The 23573-nt window shown below is 43.2% G+C and overlaps 1 protein-coding gene across 4 annotated transcripts in view; it reads right to left on the bottom strand.

The window, feature by feature from the left end:
* The window catches only part of LOC144694900 (electrogenic sodium bicarbonate cotransporter 4-like), a 70438-nt gene extending 47168 nt beyond the window's left edge, over positions 1 to 23270 (bottom strand). For 3 of the 4 annotated variants that reach the window (XM_078565635.1, XM_078565637.1, XM_078565636.1), the window contains exons 1-6: positions 23142 to 23270; positions 18928 to 19057; positions 6769 to 6929; positions 5887 to 6042; positions 3667 to 3762; positions 3360 to 3415 (exon numbers count right to left, since the gene is read on the bottom strand). In XM_078565635.1, coding sequence (XP_078421761.1) covers positions 3360 to 3415; positions 3667 to 3762; positions 5887 to 6042; positions 6769 to 6929; positions 18928 to 19057; positions 23142 to 23160 — 618 coding nt within the window. In that variant the 5' untranslated portion in view covers positions 23161 to 23270. The remainder of the gene's footprint in view (positions 1 to 3359; positions 3416 to 3666; positions 3763 to 5886; positions 6043 to 6768; positions 6930 to 18927; positions 19058 to 23141) is intronic. The other variant, XM_078565638.1, reaches the window with a different exon arrangement.
* Between the last annotated feature and the right edge of the window lie 303 nt (positions 23271 to 23573).

Genomic DNA, 23573 nt, shown 5'->3' with positions numbered 1-23573 from the left:
TGTTCAATACGCCAGCCAACATGTTGAGGTCTATAAGCAGGGTGTAAAATCAGGAATGTGAGCACAGAACTAAGCTCCATTCTCGTGATTCCAATCAATGGCAATCTGCTACTTCATAATCTGATTAACAATTCAAAAATGTGGCATATTTTATTAAAACTAAACCATGGTAAATCGAACTTGATGGTTTTGTTTATTTTGTTGACCATAGTGCTATAACTTTTCTTTCTGAGCTGCCAACTTTGAAAATCACAGGCAAAAAAGTTCACGTTCAGTGTGATCATTTCAATGTGGGTTTAGTTAGTGACTTAATATAAGTCTTGAGGTGAACTGCATCAAGTTATTGAATATATCTGTTCTTTGCACTACTCAATACCAATATTTTCACTTTTATGTTTTGTGCCTGAATTTCTTTCAAATAAATCTTTAAGCTCCCTCAAAGGCTAAGTGAAGATATCATTTGTTTTCAAGCACATCAGACAGTCCGAGGTTTGACTCCCACACTGTGCCAAGCTCTCAGCTGAGAACAGCATTTGGTCCCAGGGAGGAGAAGAATGAGCAATTACTTTCAATCCTGACCAGTGATGTATGGATGTTGGATAACCTGTGAGCACTATGCTTCAGCTCAATAATGAAGAATAACCACTTCTGGTGGCAGCTTTGATGCATTCACCTCTCAGCAAGAGTCAGTGCATTTGGAAAAGACTTCACCTCACTAAGTTCTATGTTTGATGCTGAAGAGCAATTATGTACCAGCATATTTATTGTGCCTGTGTTTTTGAATACTGCCTCTGGGCCAAGGAAAACTCTGAGCCCAGTAGTGTGAGGAACTGAGCGAATGTTCACATTGTACATAACGATGGGTTCCCTCATGTTCTACCTGATACACTGAAGTTAATAGGACTTGAGGTTCAAAGATGAAATGAACCAAAAGGTCAGAGTTCAATATGTGGACTTCTTGACTGCATTGCAGATAAATCTAGCTCATCATCGGGCTGAATAAAATGCTGGGGCACTGAGGGCGGGCTCCGCACCCGGAATTTGGCGGCCTTTCGACTTCCGGTCCCGCCTTCAGAACGCGCCCGATAATACATTGACTGGGGCTAATCAAGCCATAGGATGGGTTTGAGGTCTTCATCTCGTCTAATGAGTACTGGAGGGTGGGGTGTCCAGCCTCCAAAGTCGTAGCTCGTGACCTGGGACCAGGTCACGGCCAGTACTTTAAAGGACACCCTGGCATGGGACAGTGTCAAGGGGCCCAGCATATGCAGCATCGAGTAAAAGGTCTCTGGCAGAAGTGTGATTTAATAGTTTACAGGCTTCTAAGGTGAATGCAGTGGTGTGCAGAAGGTTGTGTGATATCACTAAGGTCTCCACAGTCTGCCTGGAATGAGCCTATTGCAAAGAGGTTGAGCTCGACAGTAACTTTCAGAGCCACAGGCATCGGGTGCCCCCCTATGCAGTTGGAGGAGATCTCCCCTGTGAGCATGTCACAGAGTGATGTGACTGTGGCTCTTGATAGCTCCTGATAGCCTGAGTCTTCTCCTGCATTGAGTGTCTGACAATTACAGATAGCTCAATCACTGTCTGTAGACTCTAGGAGCTGAATGAGACCTTCTACGCCTCCACTGAGGATCTCTGAGTGGCTCCGGACCCTTAAGCTCTGGCACTGCTCTGGCCCCTTCAAGCACCACCACTGCATCCTGAACCTCCCGCTCTGCCCTTCCTCCCCTAACTCTCCCCCTCCTCCTCATTCTCCTCTCCTCCTCACTGGAGGTCGTGTCTCCCACTGAGACCACAATGCCTATATGTCACAGATACTTTATTGCCCTGTGAGATGGGCAGGAACAAAATCTAGCGTTCAGCAGAGCACTCCACAGCCAAGAAAAGGCCTCTACTCAAATGATTTCAGAATGCTTAGTGTACTCACCCAAATGAGCACTCCCTGCAATCACTGATGTACTAACTGCTAAGCTGAGACTCTGCTCAGCTGCAGCTATTAAACCCACCCTAACAAGCTTACCCATTAAAAAATGGATTCCCCATTGGGCGCGATTCTGATACTAAGGCTGTATTATTGCCTTCAGACCGTATTATGGCAGTCAATTGGGTTGTTAACGACCTTAATTACATTTTTAATTGAGATTATCATAGCATTGATGGAGTTCCGACTTTTAGGCCTGACTGCATACTGCATTATTTGAAACCGGGGTGATGATGTTGGAAACGCCGCCTGACGTCATCACACCCGATAACATGCCTGATATGGAAATCGCTCCCATTTTTGGAGCGCATTATTCAGCCCATCGTTTCTGAAGGCACAACACAGCTGGATCATCTCCTTCCTCAGCCAATTGTTAATGGATACAGAGTTCCCTTTTAAAAGTAAAAAAGTTTCTCAAGAAATCTTCAGAGCTTCATAACCAATGAATTACTCTTGAGGTATAGTCAATACTGTTACATTGGATAAATGTGGCTGCCAATTTTCCCAAGATCCCACAAACAATTGAGGTGAATGAACAATATATCTTTTGTTCCAAGTGTTGGAAGAGTAAAGAACGTTGATAAGAATTCTAGGAGAACTGCTTGCTCTTCTTTGAATGGTGCCACGGGATTGTCTTAATGTAGAATTTAATTATAATACTTTAATGACTGAAATGTTTTCTGTTCTTCTGGTGGATAACTGGAGGTGATGACAACGCTAGAATCAAAGGGATGCAGGTAAATATCCTAGTCAATGAACAAACCTGCAAAGGCTTCCAATGAACATTTTTTGAGACTTGTGCTGCTTTATTTTCAGTGATGGGATACTTGGAAGTGTTGAGGACTCAGTCCAGGAAATACAACGCACGTGAATTCCTAAGATTCCCAAGAGATGTGCAACTTCATCCATGATATAATTTGTTAGTTATTTAACAAATACACCTTCACTTCAACATTGTAAATGCACCAAGTGCAGTATTTTTTCCAGTTGCTAGCCACTAGCAGTGATGCAGTAAGAGCATTGCATCTGATGTCAATGCTGTCTTTAACTGGAGTCCATACACACTTACATTGTAGCAGGGTTCATGGGATACCTCTCAGGAAAAGCAACTCAGGTTAAGTTTTCTATGCTGCTCCTCACAGCCAAGGGAACTGAGGCCAGTTATAGTTGCCCTTGCTGTGCCCTGGCAAATACAGCATGCTGGAAACCTTCACCCCAGGGAGAGAGGAGAGTCTTGCTGAGTCTGGCAGGAAAAATTCAGCTAACATGATCATGAAAATGGTGCTAATTTAACTTCAAAACGGAAATCATCTAACAGTTCAAATAACCAGTGCATGATGATGGTTTCCATCCATAGGCCATGATTGAGACTTACCTGGTCTGTGCTGGGAGTATCTGCAATGTCATTCATGCTTCTACTTTGAGCACGACCTGCAACGTAGAAAAAATACATAATTATCTTACTCAATTTGGAACACACAAGGATAATCTCTAACAGAAAAAGAAAGGGCTGAGGGGATAGTGGAACGAATGAGTTGGTGGTTCGGAACTGAAGGAAATCCTTCAATTCATTGGCAAGTTTGTTTGGACATTAACCAAGGAAAGATTGCATGCATGTAGGCTACATGCGGTGCCTTCATCTTAGTTACCCGGTCACTGGGTAACTTGCGTAGGTGACTTACGTAGCCGTCCATAACTGGGAGCCTGCCTCATTCCCAAGTCTTCAGTGGATCGGTAAAAGTTTGTCCCAGTGCCAGGGATTCGGTTGGGACTGCGAGCTGCAGGCAACGTGGTAATTCAAACAGTTAGTAAAGGAAGAAACAAAGATATATAGTTAGTGAGGGGGATCATTGGAACGTGTCTACATGAAACAAGCATGGCAAGAATTTTCTCTCTCTCTGTTCTTACTGGGCACTGGAATGTCTTTCCCACTTTGGCTGCCAGTCTCAGCATTATAAAAAAGAAAGCATACACAAGCAAACCTATCGCTCTCTGCTGCCTTAATCCTTGGCCCATCCGTGAGACAATCTCCATTTCGTACACCAGCCTCATTTTTCTGCCTCAGCCAGGCTGCAAATCCTCCTGGGCACTGTTTGTGCTGAAACCTCACACTAGCTGAGAGTGGAAAAGAATCTTTCTCAAGCTCTGTTTTGCTTCCGATGGGCAGATAGTGTTCAGAGGAAAGGAACTCCCGCGTATCTTTTCCATTCACGTGTCTCGCTGCATTATCTGGAGCCATGAAGTAACACAACAAAAGTGACTTGCAATAATGTGGCACCTCTTAACATAGTAAAATGTTGCAAGCTGCTTCACAGTGGCATTACCCAACAGACTTTGACATCACGCCACATCAGGAATTATAAGGCAAGTGACCAAAAGTTTGGTCAAAGAGATTGGTTTTATGGAGTGTCTTAAAGGAGAAGAGAGGTGTAGAGAAGTGGGGTAATTCAGGGCAGGAATTCCAGAGACCATGGCCTTGGCAGCTGAAAGCACACTCACCAATGGTGGAGCAAAGCAAATTAAGGATGCGCAAGAGGCCAGAATTAGAGAAGTGCAGAGATCCTATACTTGTACATAATGTAGCACAAGGTGAGAATGAGATGATCCAATACACAAAGCACCATCAATACAGGATGTCCAATCACACACTTGAAGATGACATTGGTTTTTGAGCTACTCCCTTTGTAATCTCACACACTGTACCAAATGTCAGAGCGAAATTTAGCAAGCAACAAGCTTCAGTCTCATTACTCTTCTAAAGCAAGCTGCAGTAAAGTGCAGAAGAACATTGCCCCTCAAGTTTCCTTTCTCAGCAATCCCTCCAAATGGGGCCTTACTTCTGCTTGACACCTCCCTAAGATTGTTCAGACAGATATTAGGATATCAGCATGTAGGGAAGGAGCAGCAGCAAATGCATTTTCTTTTTGTCCACTGGCACAGTTTGGTGGAGCATCATTATGTTTTACTACCTTGCCGGTCAGAATCTTTTTTATTTCTCATGTATCAGAGCTCAGATATTTAGGTAAGCAGACTGGCGTTTCTAGCCTCTTCAATCCACCAGATTGCCAACCCTGATACATGACAATTAGCTAATTGTCCTCCGTACTCGGTCCAAATCCACCATATTTACTGCTATTGCTAGAGTAGCTACTGGAATTCTGAAACTCTCTCACATAAGGCTGTAGATGCTGAGTTTATTGAAATGTTCAAGACTGAGATCAATGTATTTTTCTCAGGTGAGAGTATCAAGGGTAAAAGTGGGTAAATGAAGTTGTGGCAAAGGTCATCTATGATCTAATTGAATGGTGTAGCAGGATTGAGGGGCTGAGTGGCCAACTCCTGTTTCTATAAGTGCAGTCCCCTTCTCTTAAGTTGACTATATTTTGGGCAGGCACTGAAGTGGCAATGAGAAGCACCTCCAATTTGGTATGTTCAGAAATTATCTCTAAGTTACAGGAGGTACAAGTTAGTCACAAAAGACACTGAGTATCCAGAAACTGACCAACACAAAACTGCAGACTAGAAGAATTTTGGGGACCTCTGCCTTTAAAGCAATTTATAAAATACACAATCTGACATTATTTTAATTGCTAAAAGGGCTTTGAGTGTAACAGGACAGTAACAAATTAGAAGGAAGTCAGCTGATGACAAAAGCGAGAATAACGCAGGGTTTTTTGATAACAGAGACCCTTGCCACAGCAAAAGTCAGAATGTTGCTCAAACCGAGACATTGCTGCCCAGTGTGGCAATTACCCCAAATGTGAAATCTGTTAACGCGGAGAAATGAAAAGAGAGATAAAGCCCATCCCTAACGGTTGATTTCTTATTCAAGAACTGTCATTAATGTTTGTCATGAAGACCTCAGTGACACCTCATGCATGGGCTTGGGCAGTTCTCCTTACCTGATGATGCTGTTGATGATTTCCCGATGTCGACCAGTGAGCGGTGGATGGGTTTCTTGGTTTGGTGGCGATGCTTTCTCAGGAGGATGTATGATATCTGGTCTCGAACCTCTGCTTTAATAAGTCCATCTTCAATTTGCTTGTCAATGATGTCATCTGCAATTGTAGATATTTTGGTCATTTAGTCACACTGACTCGGCATTAGTGGGCCAAATTGCCTTTTTCTACCTTTTAGCGTTTCAAGTTATCTGTGATCTCTCAATTAACAGGTGGGAAACCAAGGTTGCAAACTTACATCCTTCCACACTCTGCTGTAACTCTGTCACTTTCCTGTAAGATCAGAAGATAAGTCTTGGATGAAAATATTTCAGTCCATTTAATCTTCTTGTTTCAAAATGCTAAATCTACCATTATAACAGTGTACCAGCCCCAACAAGCCTTCCTGGCAACATGCCTCAGCTATTGATATGTTCCTGGCATCTGTTCTAATTTTGCCCTTCAAACTCTCCCACCTCTTATTCTGTTGTATTTGAAAGTGTTGTGCTAAGCTTCTTTTCTCTATCCCATTAAATATTTTGTACACCTATACAAGGATCCACCTGCTGCATCTGTTTTGAAGGCAGAAGAGTTTCAGCTTGCCCAAATCTTATCAGAATGCCAATTGAGCATACTCAGTGTATGCTTAGTGTCACATTTAACAGAATTAACAATAATGTTGGCTTTGGTATGTTGATGTGTGGGAGAAGCTAGAAGGCGTTCTGCATTACTTTAATTCAGTTTGAAACATTTTCACACAGATTATAGTCCAGGTCATGTGCACTGACTTACTTGGTTTGAAAGATTTTTAACCAGCTCATAGCAGAAGAAAAAACAATGTTTTACCTATGATCTGTGGCAATGAATATCCATCCAAATCTAACAGTACTGTCTCTGTCTGGAGACATGTCCGCAGCTCAAACAGACTGTGTAGAGATAATGTAGACACATGAGGCTTACTCCACCTCTCGCCTCCTTCTTCTACCTTCTCTTCAAATTTTACCCATCTGAAAAAGAGAGTGAAAAAGATTTAGCACAGGCTCTTTAGCTATGCTTAACAAGAGGAATTCGGACCTTGTCCAGAACATTGTATATTAGTAACCCAAACTCTGATATTACTACAACCCTGCTATTACTATAAACATCTTGGGGTTACCATTAACCAGAAACTGAACTGGACTAGCCATATAAATACTGTGGCTACAAGAGCAGGTCAGAGGCTGGGAACCCTGCGGTGATAGCTCACCTCCTGACTCCACAATGCCTGTCCACCATCTATAGGGCACGAGTTGGGAATGTGATGGAATACTCCCCACTTACCTGCATGAGTGAAGCTCAAACAACAGTCAAGAACTCGACACCATCCAGGAAAAAGCAGCCCACTTGATTGGCACCCCTTCCACAAACACCCACACCTTCCACCACCAACGCACAGTAGCAGCAGTGTGTACCATCTGCAAGAGGCATTGCAGGAACTCACCAAGGCTCCTTAGACAGCACCTTGCAAACCCATGACCACTACCATCTAGAAGGACAAGGGCAGCAGACACATAGGAACACTACCACCTGGAAGTTCCCCTCCAAGCCACACACCATCCTGACTTGGAAATATATCACTGTTCCTTCACTGTTGCTGGGTCAAAATCCTGGAACTCCCTCCCTACAGCACTGTGGCTGTACCTACACCACATGGACTGCAGCGGTTCAAGAAGGCAGCTCACTACCATCTTCTCAAGGGCAATTAGGCATGGGCAATAAATGCTGACCTAGACAGTGATGCCACATCCCAGGAGTGAGTAAAAAACAATCTACAACAACAATATATAAAAACAAAGAACTATGGACGCTGGAAGACAGAAATAAAATCAGAAAATACTGGAAACACTCAGCAGACCAGGAGGAATCTGTAGAGAGAGAAACAAAGTTAAAGTTTTGGGTCGATGACCTGATGACAAGTCATCAACCTGCAATGTGAACAACATTTATATAGCGCCTTTAACATAGTAAAACATCCCAAGGTGTTTCACAGGAACAAAGAAAAATTGACCCTTAGCCAAAAGAGGAGACATTAGGATCAACAAAGTTTTAAAGTACAGTCTCCATGGAGGAGAGAGAGAAATAGATAGGCCGAGAGTTTTAGGGAGGAAATTCCAGAGGTCGAGGCCAATGGTGGAACAACAGGAAGTGGGGAGTGCTGCTGCACATAAGGTCAGAGGGGAAATAGAGAGAAAAACACGAAGATATAAATAAGAGCAAGCCTCCAACTCACTGTTTCAACTCACCAGGGACAAAAGTTGTGTAATTGATGATAGACAAAGCAATGTTAAATGCTTCACAACATAAGTTAGAAAATTATACAACATGACATCACCGACATGCAAACAGAAAATGGTGGAAACACTCTGAAGGTGAGGCAGCATCAGTGGAGAGAGAAACAGAGTGAACTTTTCAGTTCAATGACCTTTCATCAGAACTGGATGAAGTTAGAGAATATGGCAATTTAGAAGCAATTAAAGAACCAGTGGAGGCTGGGGGTTGGTGGGGGATGGGGTTGGTGGTTGCGGTGGGATAGTGGGCGGTGTGCAGGGGGGAAGGGGCAGGCTGAGGGTGTGCAATGGTGCTGTGATAGGGAAGTAGGAAGGAGTGATTAAATGACAATACACATGGCAACAGGGATGGTGACAAGACAAACAAAGAAGCGAAAGGTTGATCTAGAGAAGCTGTAAATGGTTACAGCCGTGTCATTAACAGCAACTGCTTTCTGAGATCATGGTTATAATTTAAACTTATGATGTTGGCAACGCAGGAAAATGACAGAAGTTGTGGTCCTTACGTGTGACATCTCACTCCTCTGCTGTTGTAGTGATAAAGCTGCATTAAGTGGACATTCCACAAGGCATACCAGAATATGCCAGTCGATTAAACTGTGTGGGATTGGCAAGCGATTCCTGTGCGCAGGATCAGAAACCCATTAGCAGCTAATGGAATGTTTTGCTGGAAATCTACAAATTCTACTTACAAACTGGGTTTCACACCACAAACTCACACCACTCACTGCGGCAGTTTGATCTCATGGCAATTAATAAACACAATCAAAATAAAGAGCAAGGAAGGTGCCCTATTGCTATATTGTCATCAGCGCCACAAGGCAGGAGGTGAGTTGAAGTTTCTTCCACTGCTCGCACAGGCAGCTGCTGCTTGTAGCTGTGTCATGAGCTGGGGAGGGGTGGATCAAGTCACACTTACTCAGAGGTAGGGGAGAAGGCAATAGGGATGGTCTTTGGTTAATTTTGCATTGCTGCAGCATTTGAACATTTTAGCAGAAGGGCATCTTTCTCTTCTCACTAGACGCATTCATGTTATTCACACACAAAATCACAGGCTGCAAAATTTCACTCCTTGGCACATCTGTTTATGATGCTTGAGGTGCTGACTTGGGTAAAAAATGGCATCAGCGCATGTGTACTGCTTCTGGTGTAGCCTATGCAGGACTCTATTTTGGTGAGAAAATTAACCCTGGTGTTAGGAGCATATGTCCAAAATTGACATCAGTCAGTGTGTATGCTGATTTAACACCAGTGCTGCCATTTTCAACCTCCAGCTAACACTGTCTCTCAAACATGCAAAGCTGAACATGTGTTCAGCAGCACAAAGAACCAGAGGCATCATCAACCACTCTTATGTTAGTCGCTAATTGATTCCCATTGGCTCTGTCTGAGTTTGTTTAAAGGTTTATACTGCTACTTAAAGTTGGTGGAGTGGTCAGGAAGCGGTGCTGCATGTGGTGAAGGGCTTGTTTCGGGACTTGAAGGTTTTAGACCATTTGCTGCCAGTCATGGGTGCTAGAGTTACATCTCCTTTAATAACAGTCTGACAGGGAGATTGATCAGAGGCAACACAGAAGAAGATAAGGTGCTTGTAGAGGGACGGTGGGGGTAGGGAGGAGGGAGAGATTAAGGGCTGCAGCAGGGAGCCTTATCATGCACCCAGGGTCTGCAGAGTCTCTTTCCTCAACCTCACCACAGAACAGTGTTACGATGGAGATACTCACTGAAACCTACCTCTTGAAGTAGATCTGCAGCCTCAGAGTAGGGTGAGGAAGGCGCTGCCATTGGCTGTGTGGATGGCAATGGCCAGGATATTTGTGTTAGGATACTTCCAGGCTGAAGCCAGCAATGTCTGAAACATCTGCCCGTTTGCCATCCACTGTTGTAGAAGGGAGCTGACTGGCATACTGCACGCCAGGAGAAGGAAGAATACTGCATTCTCTTCGACCAGATAGAAGCAGGTGGGATGTGCATGTGGCCTTGCCATGAGTGCAGGCCTCTCCACATTTGGCAGGGTACCAAAGATGCACAACCTGAAAGGCTTCCATTCCCTGAATGTGCAGCTGGTATGTGACAATGCCCAGCACATCATGTAGGTGAATGCCTGGTAGTACTCTTGATGCTTTTGTTCTCTGCCAGCGGGCAGTACCATAAGTATTTGAGCCAATATACTGAGCTACAGGGTGACTACTGGGCAAGAAGGGCTATCCGCTAACCACCTTGCCCATGACAGACCTCTGCAACTGAAGCACAGCATGAATATAATGAAAGCCAAGCTGCCACATGGAATTGAGTGCACCACTGGAGTGCTTAAACAGCATTGTCGCTGCCTGTACTGCCCTAGAGGAGCCCTTCTATGCTCATCATTCTCCCTTTAGCCTTTTTAAATTGATCTTTCTTCAGCCCCTACATTACAACATTGATGCTCTGCTTAATTGATTTGTCAAAAATAAATGCAATTTCAAATACATTTGATTTTAATTCAAAATTACTTCAAAAGCATTTTGGGATATCGTGAGGTTGTGAAAGGTGCTACATAAATGTAAGTATTTATTTCTTTATTGATCCACTTTCCTTTTAAAAGTTATGACAATGTGTTTAATTGAGCATTCTAATCTAAAACAAACCCTTAAATATGTATTGAAAACAATGGAGTGTGGTTAATTCCCTCTCGCTCTTACTCTAGGTAGCCACGTACACTAAGATAAAAGCAAAAAACTGCGGATGCTGGAAATCCAAAACAAAAACAAAAATACCTGGAAAAACTCAGCAGGTCTGGCAGCATCTGTGGAGAGGAGCACAGTTAATGTTTCGAGTCTGAATGACCCTTCAACAGAACTAAGTAAAAATAGAAGAGAGGTGAAATATAAGCTGGTTTAATGGGGGGGAGGGGGGGGGTGGGACAAGTAGAGCTGGATAGAGGGCCAGTGATAGGTGGAGATAACCAAAAGATGTCACAGACAAAAGGACAAAGAGGTGTTGAAGGTACACTAGATCCATCCAGGATAGTTTGCCAATTGGGTGCCAAGGCTCCAGCAAAACGTGCAAGAAAAAAAGCTTAGGAAACCATAATTTAATTATAACATGATTTCTGGCTTCCTTGGTACAGACTGGTCTTCTTGTGATTTAGTGGTGTACACAGGTATCAGAGCAAAATATAATTAAACCGGCACAAAGGGCCCTTTCTAGAAAAGCAAAACTGTTAATCCTAAAGTCTAAATTATGATTTAAGTCATGCTGCAGATTACAGCTATTTATTGACTTCAAAGAGTTGTGTTTGGAAAATATATTTTCAATAAACAAATCATGGTGTTTGACTGAATAACTTCCCATTCTCGTGACGTCTTTGTTTAATGTGCAAACAAATCCTGAGATGCCATAGTCATTGGATTAGAAACTGCAGGAGATACTGTAAAAACATGTTGCAATGGAAGTTGTAACATTGGCCATCATGTGCCTGCATCACTGTTGGGTCTAGAAGTGTGAGAACAGAGTTATACATACTGGAAAGGATGGCCTCCAAGCTCTGTGCCAAGTTAGTGCTGAACTCCTCCATGCTCTTTGATATTGACTGCTTTCCAGCAGGCTTCCCATTGCCCCAAGCCCTTCATTGTGCATATCCATCACTGTTCTTCTGTAAACTGCTCCATCAATGTCATATGAACATACGAACAAGGAGCAGGAGTAGGCCATTCATCCCCTCGAGCCTGCTCCGCCATTTAATAAGATCATATCTGATCGGATTGTATTCTCAAATCTGCATCCCGCCTACCCCGATAATCTATCACTCCCTTGCTTACCAAGAACCTATCCAACTCTGCCTTAAATATATTTAAAGACTCTGCTTCCATTGCCTTTTCAGGAAGAGAGTCCCAAAGACTCATGACCCTCTGAGTGAAAACATTTCGCCTCATCTCCGTTTTAAATGGGTGACCCCTTATTTTTAAATAGTGACCCCTAGTTCTAGATTCTCCCACAAGAGGAAACATCCTCTCCACATCCACCCTGTCAAGACCCCTCAGGATCTTAGATGTTTCAATTAAGTCACCTCTTACTCTTCTAAACTCCTATTCTGCAGAGGAACTCGTGTGTGACCCCACACTCTGGTGAGCTGGCACCAGCGCTATTCTTGCCCCCCGCCCTAGCTGCTGCCCACTTGTGCTCAGTGTCTCACCGCGAGCAGACTCCACCTCTGACCTATCCTCTCAGATATTCGCTGTGTCAGTATCTGAGCTGGTGGCTGCCATTATGAAACAGTTGATGGTGTTGTGCCTTCATCATCACTCACTTCTTGATGTTCCACCATTGAAAAAGCAGACGAGTGGAGGGGGAATGTTGACGCCATCTGGTTTGTAAACCAGAAGAGATTGTGTGGTGAGAGGAAAGTGGGATGTGAGAAGAGGGATTAGCTCTGAGGGTGCCATCATCTTCAATGGTTTCAGTCCTGTTGCTGATCACAGCCTCAGCAATGGCCATCCTAATAATGGCCAGCAATGTCTCCTTAATGGGGTTAGGACATGCAGGCATGCCTGTCTCCCTCTGGTTAATTGCTGCTAGCTCCAGTTGTGCGCTACCATTTTCTGCAAAGCAGAGGGAAGTCTCTCAGTGAATGTTATGTAATGTGTTTTGCTGATGTAGCTGTCATGTTTGACTAGCGGGAAGTGTGCAAGCTGTCAGATGTGAGTTTCAGACTTGTAGCAGTGCCAAGTGAGTTAAGGTTTGGGAAAGTTATGAATGTGAGCTATGAGTCCTGACATTGTTCGTAGATGAATGATGGGAAGGTGGTGAATTAAGCAGTATCTGATGCTAGAGACAGTTGGAAGGATATGGAATTTGAGAATTGTGGTAATTTGAGGTGCAATACACCTTTAAGAAAATGTAAGCAGATTGACCACGTGACTGTTTTAGCCAATTGCTGTGTAGCGCGGGCTACAATGTTAATCAGTAGTTTAGAATAGGGCCTGGTTGGAGAAGCACACGTGTTAGTGCTCTGTTACTTGTGTTAATAAACAGCATGTGCTTCATCATACATTGGTCTCTGCGTCTGCAGTTATCTTGTTTACCAACTCACTCACCAGTAGATAGACGTGCAACCGTGTTCGCTGAGCAAAGCGCCCCGACAGCAGGAACATACCAGCTGGTGACGAGGCAAAACACGAACAGTTAACATTGCCAAAGAAAGCCACGGAAATTCAACAGAAGTAAATCAGTTGTACCTTGCAAAGTGACTATAAGGACAGCCTTCACCATAGTCGTCGAAGTTATCTCCTCCAGTATGCCACAGTTTGATCATATCGAACCGTTTGATCAGACCACCGATCACATTATATTGAACACCTTGCATTCTTCTTTTTGGCCAATGACATATCAGGGGAGGAGAGGAGGTGAGCGGTCCTCTTATCGACATGTGGCAGTAAAACATATGGCCTAATTTGTAGTCTAACGACACCCAACGTCCCAGATTCCAAGAGCTTTGATGAGTTGGTAAATCTTGCAAAAAGCCACTTTCAGCCGAAACCCTCTGTAACAGCGTAGTGTTTTGAATTTAATTCAAGGAGTCGTGCCCATGGAGAGACAGTCGCTTGCTACGTAGCAGCCTTAAAACAACTGACAGAGCGCTGTGAGTTCGGGACATCGATTAACGACATGTTAAGAGACCAATTAGTATGTGGGATTAATGAAGACGGCATTCAAAAAGGGTTGTTGTCAGCAACGAATTTAGACTTCAGCAAGGTGCTGGAGTTGGCACCCGCAATGGGAAGCACAGTCAAGGATTCAGAAGCAATAAAGGGAGCACAAAATGGCGTCGTACTTCACATTGGGAGGGAAGCATCAGTTAGAAATGGCGTGGAAGTGCAGGGCTCCGTGGGCGGGAAATAGCCACCATTAACAGGCCAGCAAAAAGCAATGGTTTAACAGGAAAAACCTGCAATAATAATGCCAGAAATGGAACCAGACAGCCTGCAAATGAATGACAATTTAAAAGAGCCAAATGTTTCTACTGCAATCGTAATGGGCACATTACGCGATATTGTAAAGACAGATTAAGACAAAACTTTAAGCAAAAAGGTAGAAATTGTAAAATCCAGATAATAGAAGAACCAGAAGAATAAGAGTCAGATATTTACTCACTACACAACTAAAAAATTGGTAAAACAAAGCCAATCTACATGACAGTGGAAGTCAACGGGAAACCCATCCAAATGGAGGTGGATACAGGGGCATCCACGACAGTTATAGGTGAACATACGTTCAAATATCTGAATGGGGGAGACCACCCATTAAATCTGGAAAACTCAGATGCTAAATTAAAGACATATACTACTGAAGACATACGAGTAATAGGTATATTAAAAGGTTCCAATACAATATGGAAATCAGTCTGTTAATTTACCCCTAACAGTAGTAGCAGAGAAGGATCCAAGTCTACTTGGTTAGTACTGGCTGAGGGAATTAAAGTTGGAGTGGATGGAGATTTTTCAACTCAGAATGAAAGATCTGCAAGAACTATTACAGAAATATGCCTCCATCTTCAGGGAAGAGCTTGGGAAGATTCAAGGGCTGCAAGCTAAAATCCATGTCGATCCCTTGTGGCAACCCCCATATTCTTGAAGGCGAGGCCAGTCCCTATGCATTTCAAGAAAAAGTTGATGTTGAATTGGACAGGCTGGAAAGCTTGAGAGTCTTACAATCTGTACAATTTCCCAAATGGGCAGCACCCATAGTTCCAGTACTAAAGACTGACCAGAGCGTGTGAATATGCGGTGACTACAAGTTGACCGTTAACAAAGTGGCCAGACTTGACAAGCATCCTATACCGGCAATTGATGAATTGTACTCCAAGCTGGCAGGGGGAACCGCATATATGAAACTTGACATGAGCCACGCTTACCAGCAAGTCGAGCTAGAAAAGGCCTCTCGGGATTTTGTGACTATCAACACACGTAGGGGGTTATATCAATATACCAGGTTACCCTTTGGAGTCTCTTTGGCTTGTGCCATTTTCCGACGGACAATGGAAAATTTACTTCAAGGTTTGCCCCATGTTGTGGTTTATCTCGATGATGTCCTAGCAACAGAACTAACTGATGAAGAACACCTGGCCAACCTGGATGAGGTACTGAAGCATTTCTCACAAGCCGGAGTATGTTTGAAAAGAGAAAAATGTATCCTCAAAGCTAAAGAAATGGTTTACCTGGATCATAGGGTCGACTCGCAGGGCCTTCATCCAGTAGAAGACAAAGTGAGAGCTATTCGTGAGGCGCCAGCACCGAAAAACGCCATAAAGCTCAAGTCCTTCTTAGGAATGATTAACTATTATGGCCGTTTTCTCCCAAATTTGTCAACCGTACTGGCTTCATTATACGGTTTGCTCAAGAAAAACCACAGGTGAACTTAGCATGCTCCACAACAATAGGCTTTTATGACAGTAAAGCAGTTGTTGCATTCATTGGCCTTGTTGGTACACTTTGACCCAAAGAAAGAATTAATTTTGACCTGTGATGCATCCCCTTATGGAGTAGGGGCAGTACACTCCCACCAGATGGCGGATGGTTCCATACGGCCCATTGGTTATGTCTCAAGAACACTCAATGTTGCAGAACGAAGATACTCACAAATAGAGAAAGAAGACTTATCCATTGTATGTGGCATTAAGAAGTTCCATCAATGCATCCATGGTTGCCACGTCACCATGGTATCCGATCACAAGCCACTGCTAGGCTTGTTCGGGGAAGATAAGGCAATACCCCCAATTGCCTCTGCACGCATCCAAAGGTGGGCACTGATTCTAGCTGCTTACAAATATACTTTTATCCACCGGCTGGGAAGCCAGATTGCAAATGCCGACGCACTGAGCCGATTACCTCTAAAAGACAGCAATGTGAACACCCCAATTCCTCAAGAACTTGTCTTGTTATTAAACTTTCTGGATTCATCACTAGTACATGCCAAACAAATCAGAAAGTGGACAGACCGCGATCCAGTTTTGTCTCACGTAAGGGAACAAGTCTTACAGGGATGGTTTAATGAGCCAAAGTCTGATGAAATGAAGCCCTATTTTAATAGGAGATACGAGCTCACCTGCCAGGATGGCATCTTGCTGTGGGAATCGAGAGGAAGAAAGTCATTATTGTCCGAATTGCATAGTGCTTACCCCAGCATCTCTAGAATGAAAATGTTGGCACGCAGCTACTTATGGTGGCCAGGAATGGATACAGAAATTGAAAACTTAGTCAAGAGCTGCATACACTGCCAATAGGTACAGAAATGGCCCCCTTCTGCTCCATTGCATCCCTGGGAATGGCTAGGAAGGACATGGCTTCGCCTCTACATTAAATACTGGGGTTTGTTTTTGGGCACAATATTCATCTTGATTATAGACGCCTACTTGAAGTGGATGGATGTATACGAGGTGCGATTACCCACATCTGTGTCAAAGAGTTTTCTGATACAAGGCTTACCAGACATAATAGTGTCTGATAATGGAATGGCATTCACCAGCGGGGAATTCCAAAGATTTACAAGCCTCAATGGCATAACACATGTTAAGACCTCACCATACCACCCGGCATCCAATGGTATGGCTGAGAGGACTGTCCAGACCTTCAAGTCCGGAATGAAAAAACTGGATGGAGACTCTATTGCAACTAGATTATCAAGTTTCCTACACAGCTATAGGACTACGCCACACCGGTATTGTCCCCGCAGAGTTATTTATGAAGAGATGTCTCAGGATACGTTTTGAGTCTCATAAGGCTGAATTTCAGAGAGAGTAGAGAGAAGTCAGGAGGCCCAGAAAAATGGACACGATTACCAGTTGTGAAAGTAACTTCATCGTTGGAGACACAGTTTTTGCAAAGAACTTTGGAGCTGAGCCCAAACGGCTATCAGGTGAAGTTAGTGTAGTGACAGGACCCCTTTCCTATCACATATCGGTTGAAGGTCGGATAATTAGGAGACATGTAGATCACATCAGGAAAAGGAAAACAGATCTACAAGAAAGGATGTGCCAAGCATTCCTGTTAGAGTCTACACCACATATGGAAGGAACTCCACTTGGTTTGGAAGTGCCTATAGGATCTGTTAAGCCTGAGGGAGTCTGAAGAAACAAACTTACAGGTTCCTACTGGAGAGCCTAGTGGACAGATGACTCCTGAGAGGGAGGCCTCGGATAAAACATCCGAAGTTGTAGAACTACGACGTTCGACACGTTTGAAGGAGCCTCCAGAGAGACTGGATTTGTAAATAGTTTATTTATGTAAATAGTTGATATATTGTAAAGATTGTAAATTATACTTTTGAGTAAAGGGGGAGGAATGTGGTAATCTGAGGTGCAATACACCTTTAAGAGAATGTGAGCACATTGACCACGTGACTCAATTGCTGTGTAATGTGGACTACAATGTTAATCAGTAGTTTAGAATAGGGTCTGGTTAGAGAAGCACACGTGTTAGTGCTCTGTTACTTATGTTAATAAACAGCATGTGGTTCACCTTACATTGGTCTCTGCGTCTGCAGTATCTTGTTTACCAACTCAGTCACCAGTAGATAGATGTGCGACCATGTTCGCTGAGCAAAGCGACCCAAAGAACATGCATTCTCTAACCATGAACGCTAGTGTGAGATCACTGAGCTTCCTGTGGCACTGCATCCTGGTCCTTAGGATTTGACTGCTCCCTCTGGAGGGCCTCCTAGCCTCCTGAGGATAGATGACATCTCTCCTCCTTTCCATCTGTTTCACTCGGGCCTCCATGCAGGCTTTGAAAACCTTGGAGCTTGCACTCTCCAATGTTGTGCCACTCCTCGTCGGTTCCCAGGTTAAACTCACCTCCTGCACAACTGCCAGTACCTGCTGCAGCCACAATGAACCTCCCCTTTCAGAGGCGCAGGCCACCTTTAATCAGTGCAGTCTAGCTTTAAGTGGTTCTAGGAAATTACGATTTTGGGCCCCCTGCTGATGTGTCCAGCCAATGAAGAGCACGGTTAGCAGTGGCTGCACACAGCAATCATTCAAATGAGCAGGCAGTGTGAGATTGGCAAGCTGCCTGCATTACAATGAATGGGCACAGGCTCAACATACATTGCAATCCCCATGCCTGTTTTCAGGGGGCTATCTAATTTAGCCCCCTGTATTTCTCCTCTTGCCGCCCCTTCCTCCTGCACCCCACCAATCAGGTACTCTTTCTTCCTTTGTATAAATAGATGGGATCTCCATTGCCATGGCAATGATTTACACAAGGAAGCTGAAGTTTAGAATTTGTGTGGTCTCAATAGCCTTGGTAACTGTCGTGTCACTCTGAGTTACATTCCCAGCAGAGATAATTTAGAGGGATTCTGACAGTCAAGATTGCAGGATGCGAGAACAAACAGTTCTCATTTTCTTTAGTTTTGCTGCAGTCTTAACCGGCTTAAAGTACATTTATAGAACTTGTTCTGATCATAGACTTGGCATTGGTGACATTAATCTTTTTGTGTCTTGTTTTTGCTACTTATTTGTATAGTATTCCTTCACATGGTTTCAATGTGCTTCAAATACAGCAATAGTAACCCAGCAAACCACTGTTTGCACCACAACAGTTCCATCATACTGGCTGGCACTTAAAACAAAGAAGCTGAACAACAACCTAGAAAAGGTTCATTTAACAGAAGTAAATCTCACTGGACTTTAATCACTCACCTAGCAGATTCCTTCCATTCTAGCTCATCCCCATCATGCTGCAGGGTATCCATCTCTGTAAAAAGTGTTGGAGTTGGGCCATCGTAATCTTCTCCTAGAATGTATCTCAGGCGTTCAGCAGCAGGGGACACTGTATACAACAGAGGGACATCCAAACACATCACATTAGAGTAACATCCTGTCTAAGGGAGACTATCAAGTATTTGCTGAAACCACAACGTCCATGCATCTTTGAACATAAGCTTGTTCTTTCCATGGATCTCTGTTCAATGAACTCTTATCTCCAATCAATTTGTGGATCAAATATTCAATTCATTGGACTACCCTGTGCTCCATAAACAGGACAATTCACTTTTTGACAACCTTGTTGTTTATACAAAGTTTAGAATGAAGGTATTGCTTTTGGGATCATCAGTTGAAAATGGATATTGCCAAACACCAGTGGCATAATGAGCAAACAGAACAGTGCACCAGCCTTAGATCCCAGTCACATTTGAAGTTCTTCATGTCCTAAATGCCCCACATTGCTGTTGCTGTGCCTCTGAACATTCAAGTAAGGTTTTTCTTTGACACTGTCAATTGCAATTCTCCAGTCACTGTGTCTCTGGCAAGCTGAGACCAAGAAAAGGACAAAGCATGAGGATACAAGGCAATAAAGTGACAATAAAATTGTACAGAAGAGGAGCTACATCTGCATGGGCTCTATTTTCTGGAGTTGAAACCAATTGGATAATATCGTGTGTTTGACTCCATATCACTGAGGCTGTTTGTCTCCGCCAAAGCAGAACACCAGGTTTCTAACCTGAATACGAGGTCCAGAGTTGCTTCGCACTCGTAGCTGAATATTAGTCTCTGTTAACTCCCCATTCCAGAATTGGCTTTGTCCTTTCTTGGTTTTGTGGTGTGTTGCTGACACTTTCGTCCCTTTGCTTATTCAGTGAAACCAGAATGTCTCTCTATGTACATAATCAGTGACTGCAGCCCTCATTGCCTTTCTAAATCACTCTGAAAATGCAAACATCTACTCCATCTGTGTTATTCATTGCCTGTAATGCATGGTGTAATCAATCTAAGCCCAGTCCTCTGCATTCTGAATAACTGGCCTTAATAATTTGCTACCAATCACTCAGAATGGTGACAACTTGTCCATCAAGCTGCATCACACTTCAAGTCCCAACAGCTTAATGATGAGGCAGAATGGCAGCAAAGAAGGAAAGTAAAGGAGGCAAATCCGGGCCTCCGGATCCCACTACCTCAGTGGACGTCCTGCCTCATCTGTTCAAAGATCTGTGGGTCGGGGATTGGCCCGTTCAGTCACATGAAAACCCATGGCGGAAACTTGCAACTCTGAGTAGATGTCGCTCCCGAATCAAGGGACAGCTGATGATTCTGCATTCTGCACATTTTAGTGCATTTGCCATTCACAAGGTCATTCTCCTACCTGAGATAGGTTAGCTGACTGATTCCATCTCAATTATTAACCCCTATGCACAATTTTTGTTTTATCTGTCAAATCCGAATTAGTTCCATTCGTGCTGTCAGCCAATCAGGGATGAACATGGTGAATTGTCCCAGCATGGAGCCTTGTTATGACTGGGTTTCGCTCAAAGCTTCCCCTTGATATAACACTCTTGTTCACAAGATATGTTGATAACAGATTTCCTATCTTGCCTAATATCTGCCCTCTAATCCCCTAAAGTCTAATCTTTCAATAAGCCTCTCTGATCAACTTTATTGAAGGCTTTTTTGAAATCATGTATACAACATCAATAGGAATGCCAAGATCCACTATTTTGATCATTTGTTTAAGGAACTCAATTAGGTTAATGAAATGGGACTTACACAACCTGAATCAATATAAAGAATCCTTAATAACTAGCAAGCTCTTTAAGTGATCAGAAATCACATATAATGTTTACTCTATGTCAAACAGATAATTGCCAGGGTCTGAATTGTTCCCCTTCTTAAATTATAGGAACACATTAACTTTCTTCCAATTCATGGGAAATAACCCAAACTTTGGCATGCTATTGATTACATGAATCAGTGACTTACATATTCCTTAAGCACTCTTTAATCTGGACCAGATTCGATTTACCCCAATCAGCCATGAGCATCTTAATCTTCAGTTTCTGAGGTTATCTCGACTTTAGCTCTACACTTTTCTGTACTATGGCTACAGCATCATCTTCAGAAGTAAAAACTGATGCAAAGCACCCAGTTAGCTCAGCACTCATTTATTTGGCCTCATACCTAACCTGACCTCATAAATATCTCAAAGGAACAATACTGTCTTTGATTGATTCCTGACTTTGAACATAACTGGAAAATAGTTCACCATTGCGACTATGGTTTTCCACTATAAATTGTAGCATTGCTAATACTGGCCTTCATTGCCCTCAGTTGCTCTTTTGATTTCTCTCAATTCTCCTTGCCCACCTGCTGGGGAACTTAGGTCCACTCCATCTTGGTTCAGAGGCACCAAACTCTATTGCTTCACTTTAGTTTTCCATTAGTTTACCAGCATGTGTGTGCTTCTGCTCATAGAAGTTAATCCTATTAAATAGAGTTTTAATTCTATTAACCATCCCTTTGCTCCCCAGCATGAATCAAATAAAAGCTTTGGCTTTATCCCTGAAATTAAATGTCTCCGACATTTGCATTGCTGTCATGTCCTCATTATTCCCGTTATTTACCTATCATTTCCAAGACTGCTGGTTCTTCTGAACTGCAAGTGAAACTTTCTGACTCAAAAGTAATTGTAACTAATTCTTCCGGGCAGGAATTCCAGTTCCTATGGTTACTAGCCAATCCTACAACATTGTCTTCTAGTAAAACGCTCTTAAAGTGGTGATGGAAGGCAAGTCAAATTCTGGCTGCTCCACAAGCTCAAATTCTTTGACTCGCTTGCAAATTAACTGCCTGCAAACTATCACATGATTTCCATTGTTTTCTATTGTGATTTTTCAATGAATCTTTGTCAGTAGTGCCACAAATTATCAGAGATGTGCATTATACCCACCTCCAGTTGCAAACAGGGGACCATGGTGTTAAACTTATCAGCTATCTGTGGCCACGTGAAGTAGGGTCCAGGCCTACTTTGTTACTGATGAGCCAAAGCTTTATTTGGAATCAATTCTTTTCCTCCGACCTTTTCTCCTCCCCCTCAGTGACTCGATGTGAGGTACCCCTCCGCAGCACCGGCAGCCTTTTTGCTTCCTTTGTCCAAATGCCAATCTTGATATGACAGTGGATGTTAGAAGACTTCAACCATTGGAAGGCCTCACAGCTGAATTTGAACTTGATTTATGGACTCACACACACGCACACAAACACACACATACATACAAACACACATGCACAAACAAACAAACACACATACATACAAACACATACACACAAACATGCACACACAAACACACACACACACATATACACACATTCGCAATTGGGCAACAGCAGTCTTCATGTATTCATTAACCTGAGCGATGGGCAGTGATGGTCAGAGGTCTGGTGGTACTTGCTGACCTACATATATCCATTGGCTGATCCAGTCCTGAAAATTGACTTTCATTCCCCATCCAGGAGGTTGAGCTGGGGGAAGTCACTTTCCCACTTTACAGGGCACATGAAGGAGCGGGCTCACAGCAATCTGCCCTCGTGGTGTTTCTTGCATCTGATTGGAAGGTTTCAGTGGTCAGTAAGTAAATACGTTGGTTTCTTGCCTTCTTCACTGGGCAAAAAAGGGGAAGCATCAAATTATTCCAGTATGACAAGTTGTGGCTTTTGTTTGAAAGGAGCACGAGCATCCAATTCCAAAGGGGTTCAAAATTAATGTTTGTCTACTTAAAATCTTCATTGTATCCAAATTCATGTTGAGAAAATGGCATCAGTTTCGACGGACTGTCACAGACCCCCTCTGTAAAGATGCAAAGTATAAACCATTCTTTGTACATCTGTAAAGTCAACTACTGTGAAATAGAGTTCAAGAAAACAAGAGCAAAGACCATTTCACTCAATATTTTTGCATGACACGGTTATATTCCTTCCTTGAATGAAGCAATGTTACTGCAGTCTACAAAGTGTTAACAGAGTAACAGAGTGAAACAAAATGAATTACATCAGTTCTCTTGTGGCTACAAGACAAACACGCCAATCCTGGCCTCAAAAAGCAACTGACAAATCGACAATAAAAACCATGGTTTCAACCCTACCTGCTTCACTCTCACTCATTTTGTCACACACATTAAAAGCAGGCCTGTCTGTGCTCGGGGTAACTTGCTGCAGCCTTACAGTGTGTGTCAAAGCCTGTTACACAGAGCTGCATGCCCTGGAGATTAAATGGAATAGCACGCCCTTTGCTGAGTTGAGTCCTATTGATGATTATGCCAAACCCAGTAGAGCTTACCCATTTCAATTCTGAGAAAGCTTTGACCTTAACTATTCCCGAACCTTTTCCCCTGTGCATCAATAAAAGAGGCCCCCAAAACACAGATTATTCATTGAATTAAAATGGCCCCCCTTATCTTTTTCAATTCTCCCCTGTTAATTTTTTAAGAAGCTGAAGCTGAAGTTTAGCAAATGGTGAATGTTTCTTTCTTTCTGGCCCAGGCAAACTAATGCTGTCCTTTCAGCATGAATCAAAG

Source organism: Cetorhinus maximus, chromosome 20, assembly GCF_964194155.1.
Source record: "Cetorhinus maximus chromosome 20, sCetMax3.hap1.1, whole genome shotgun sequence".
In the NCBI taxonomy this organism is placed as follows: domain Eukaryota; kingdom Metazoa; phylum Chordata; class Chondrichthyes; order Lamniformes; family Cetorhinidae; genus Cetorhinus; species Cetorhinus maximus.
Note: the sequence above shows the minus strand (reverse complement) of the source record. Positions and strands in the feature narration are given on the sequence as shown.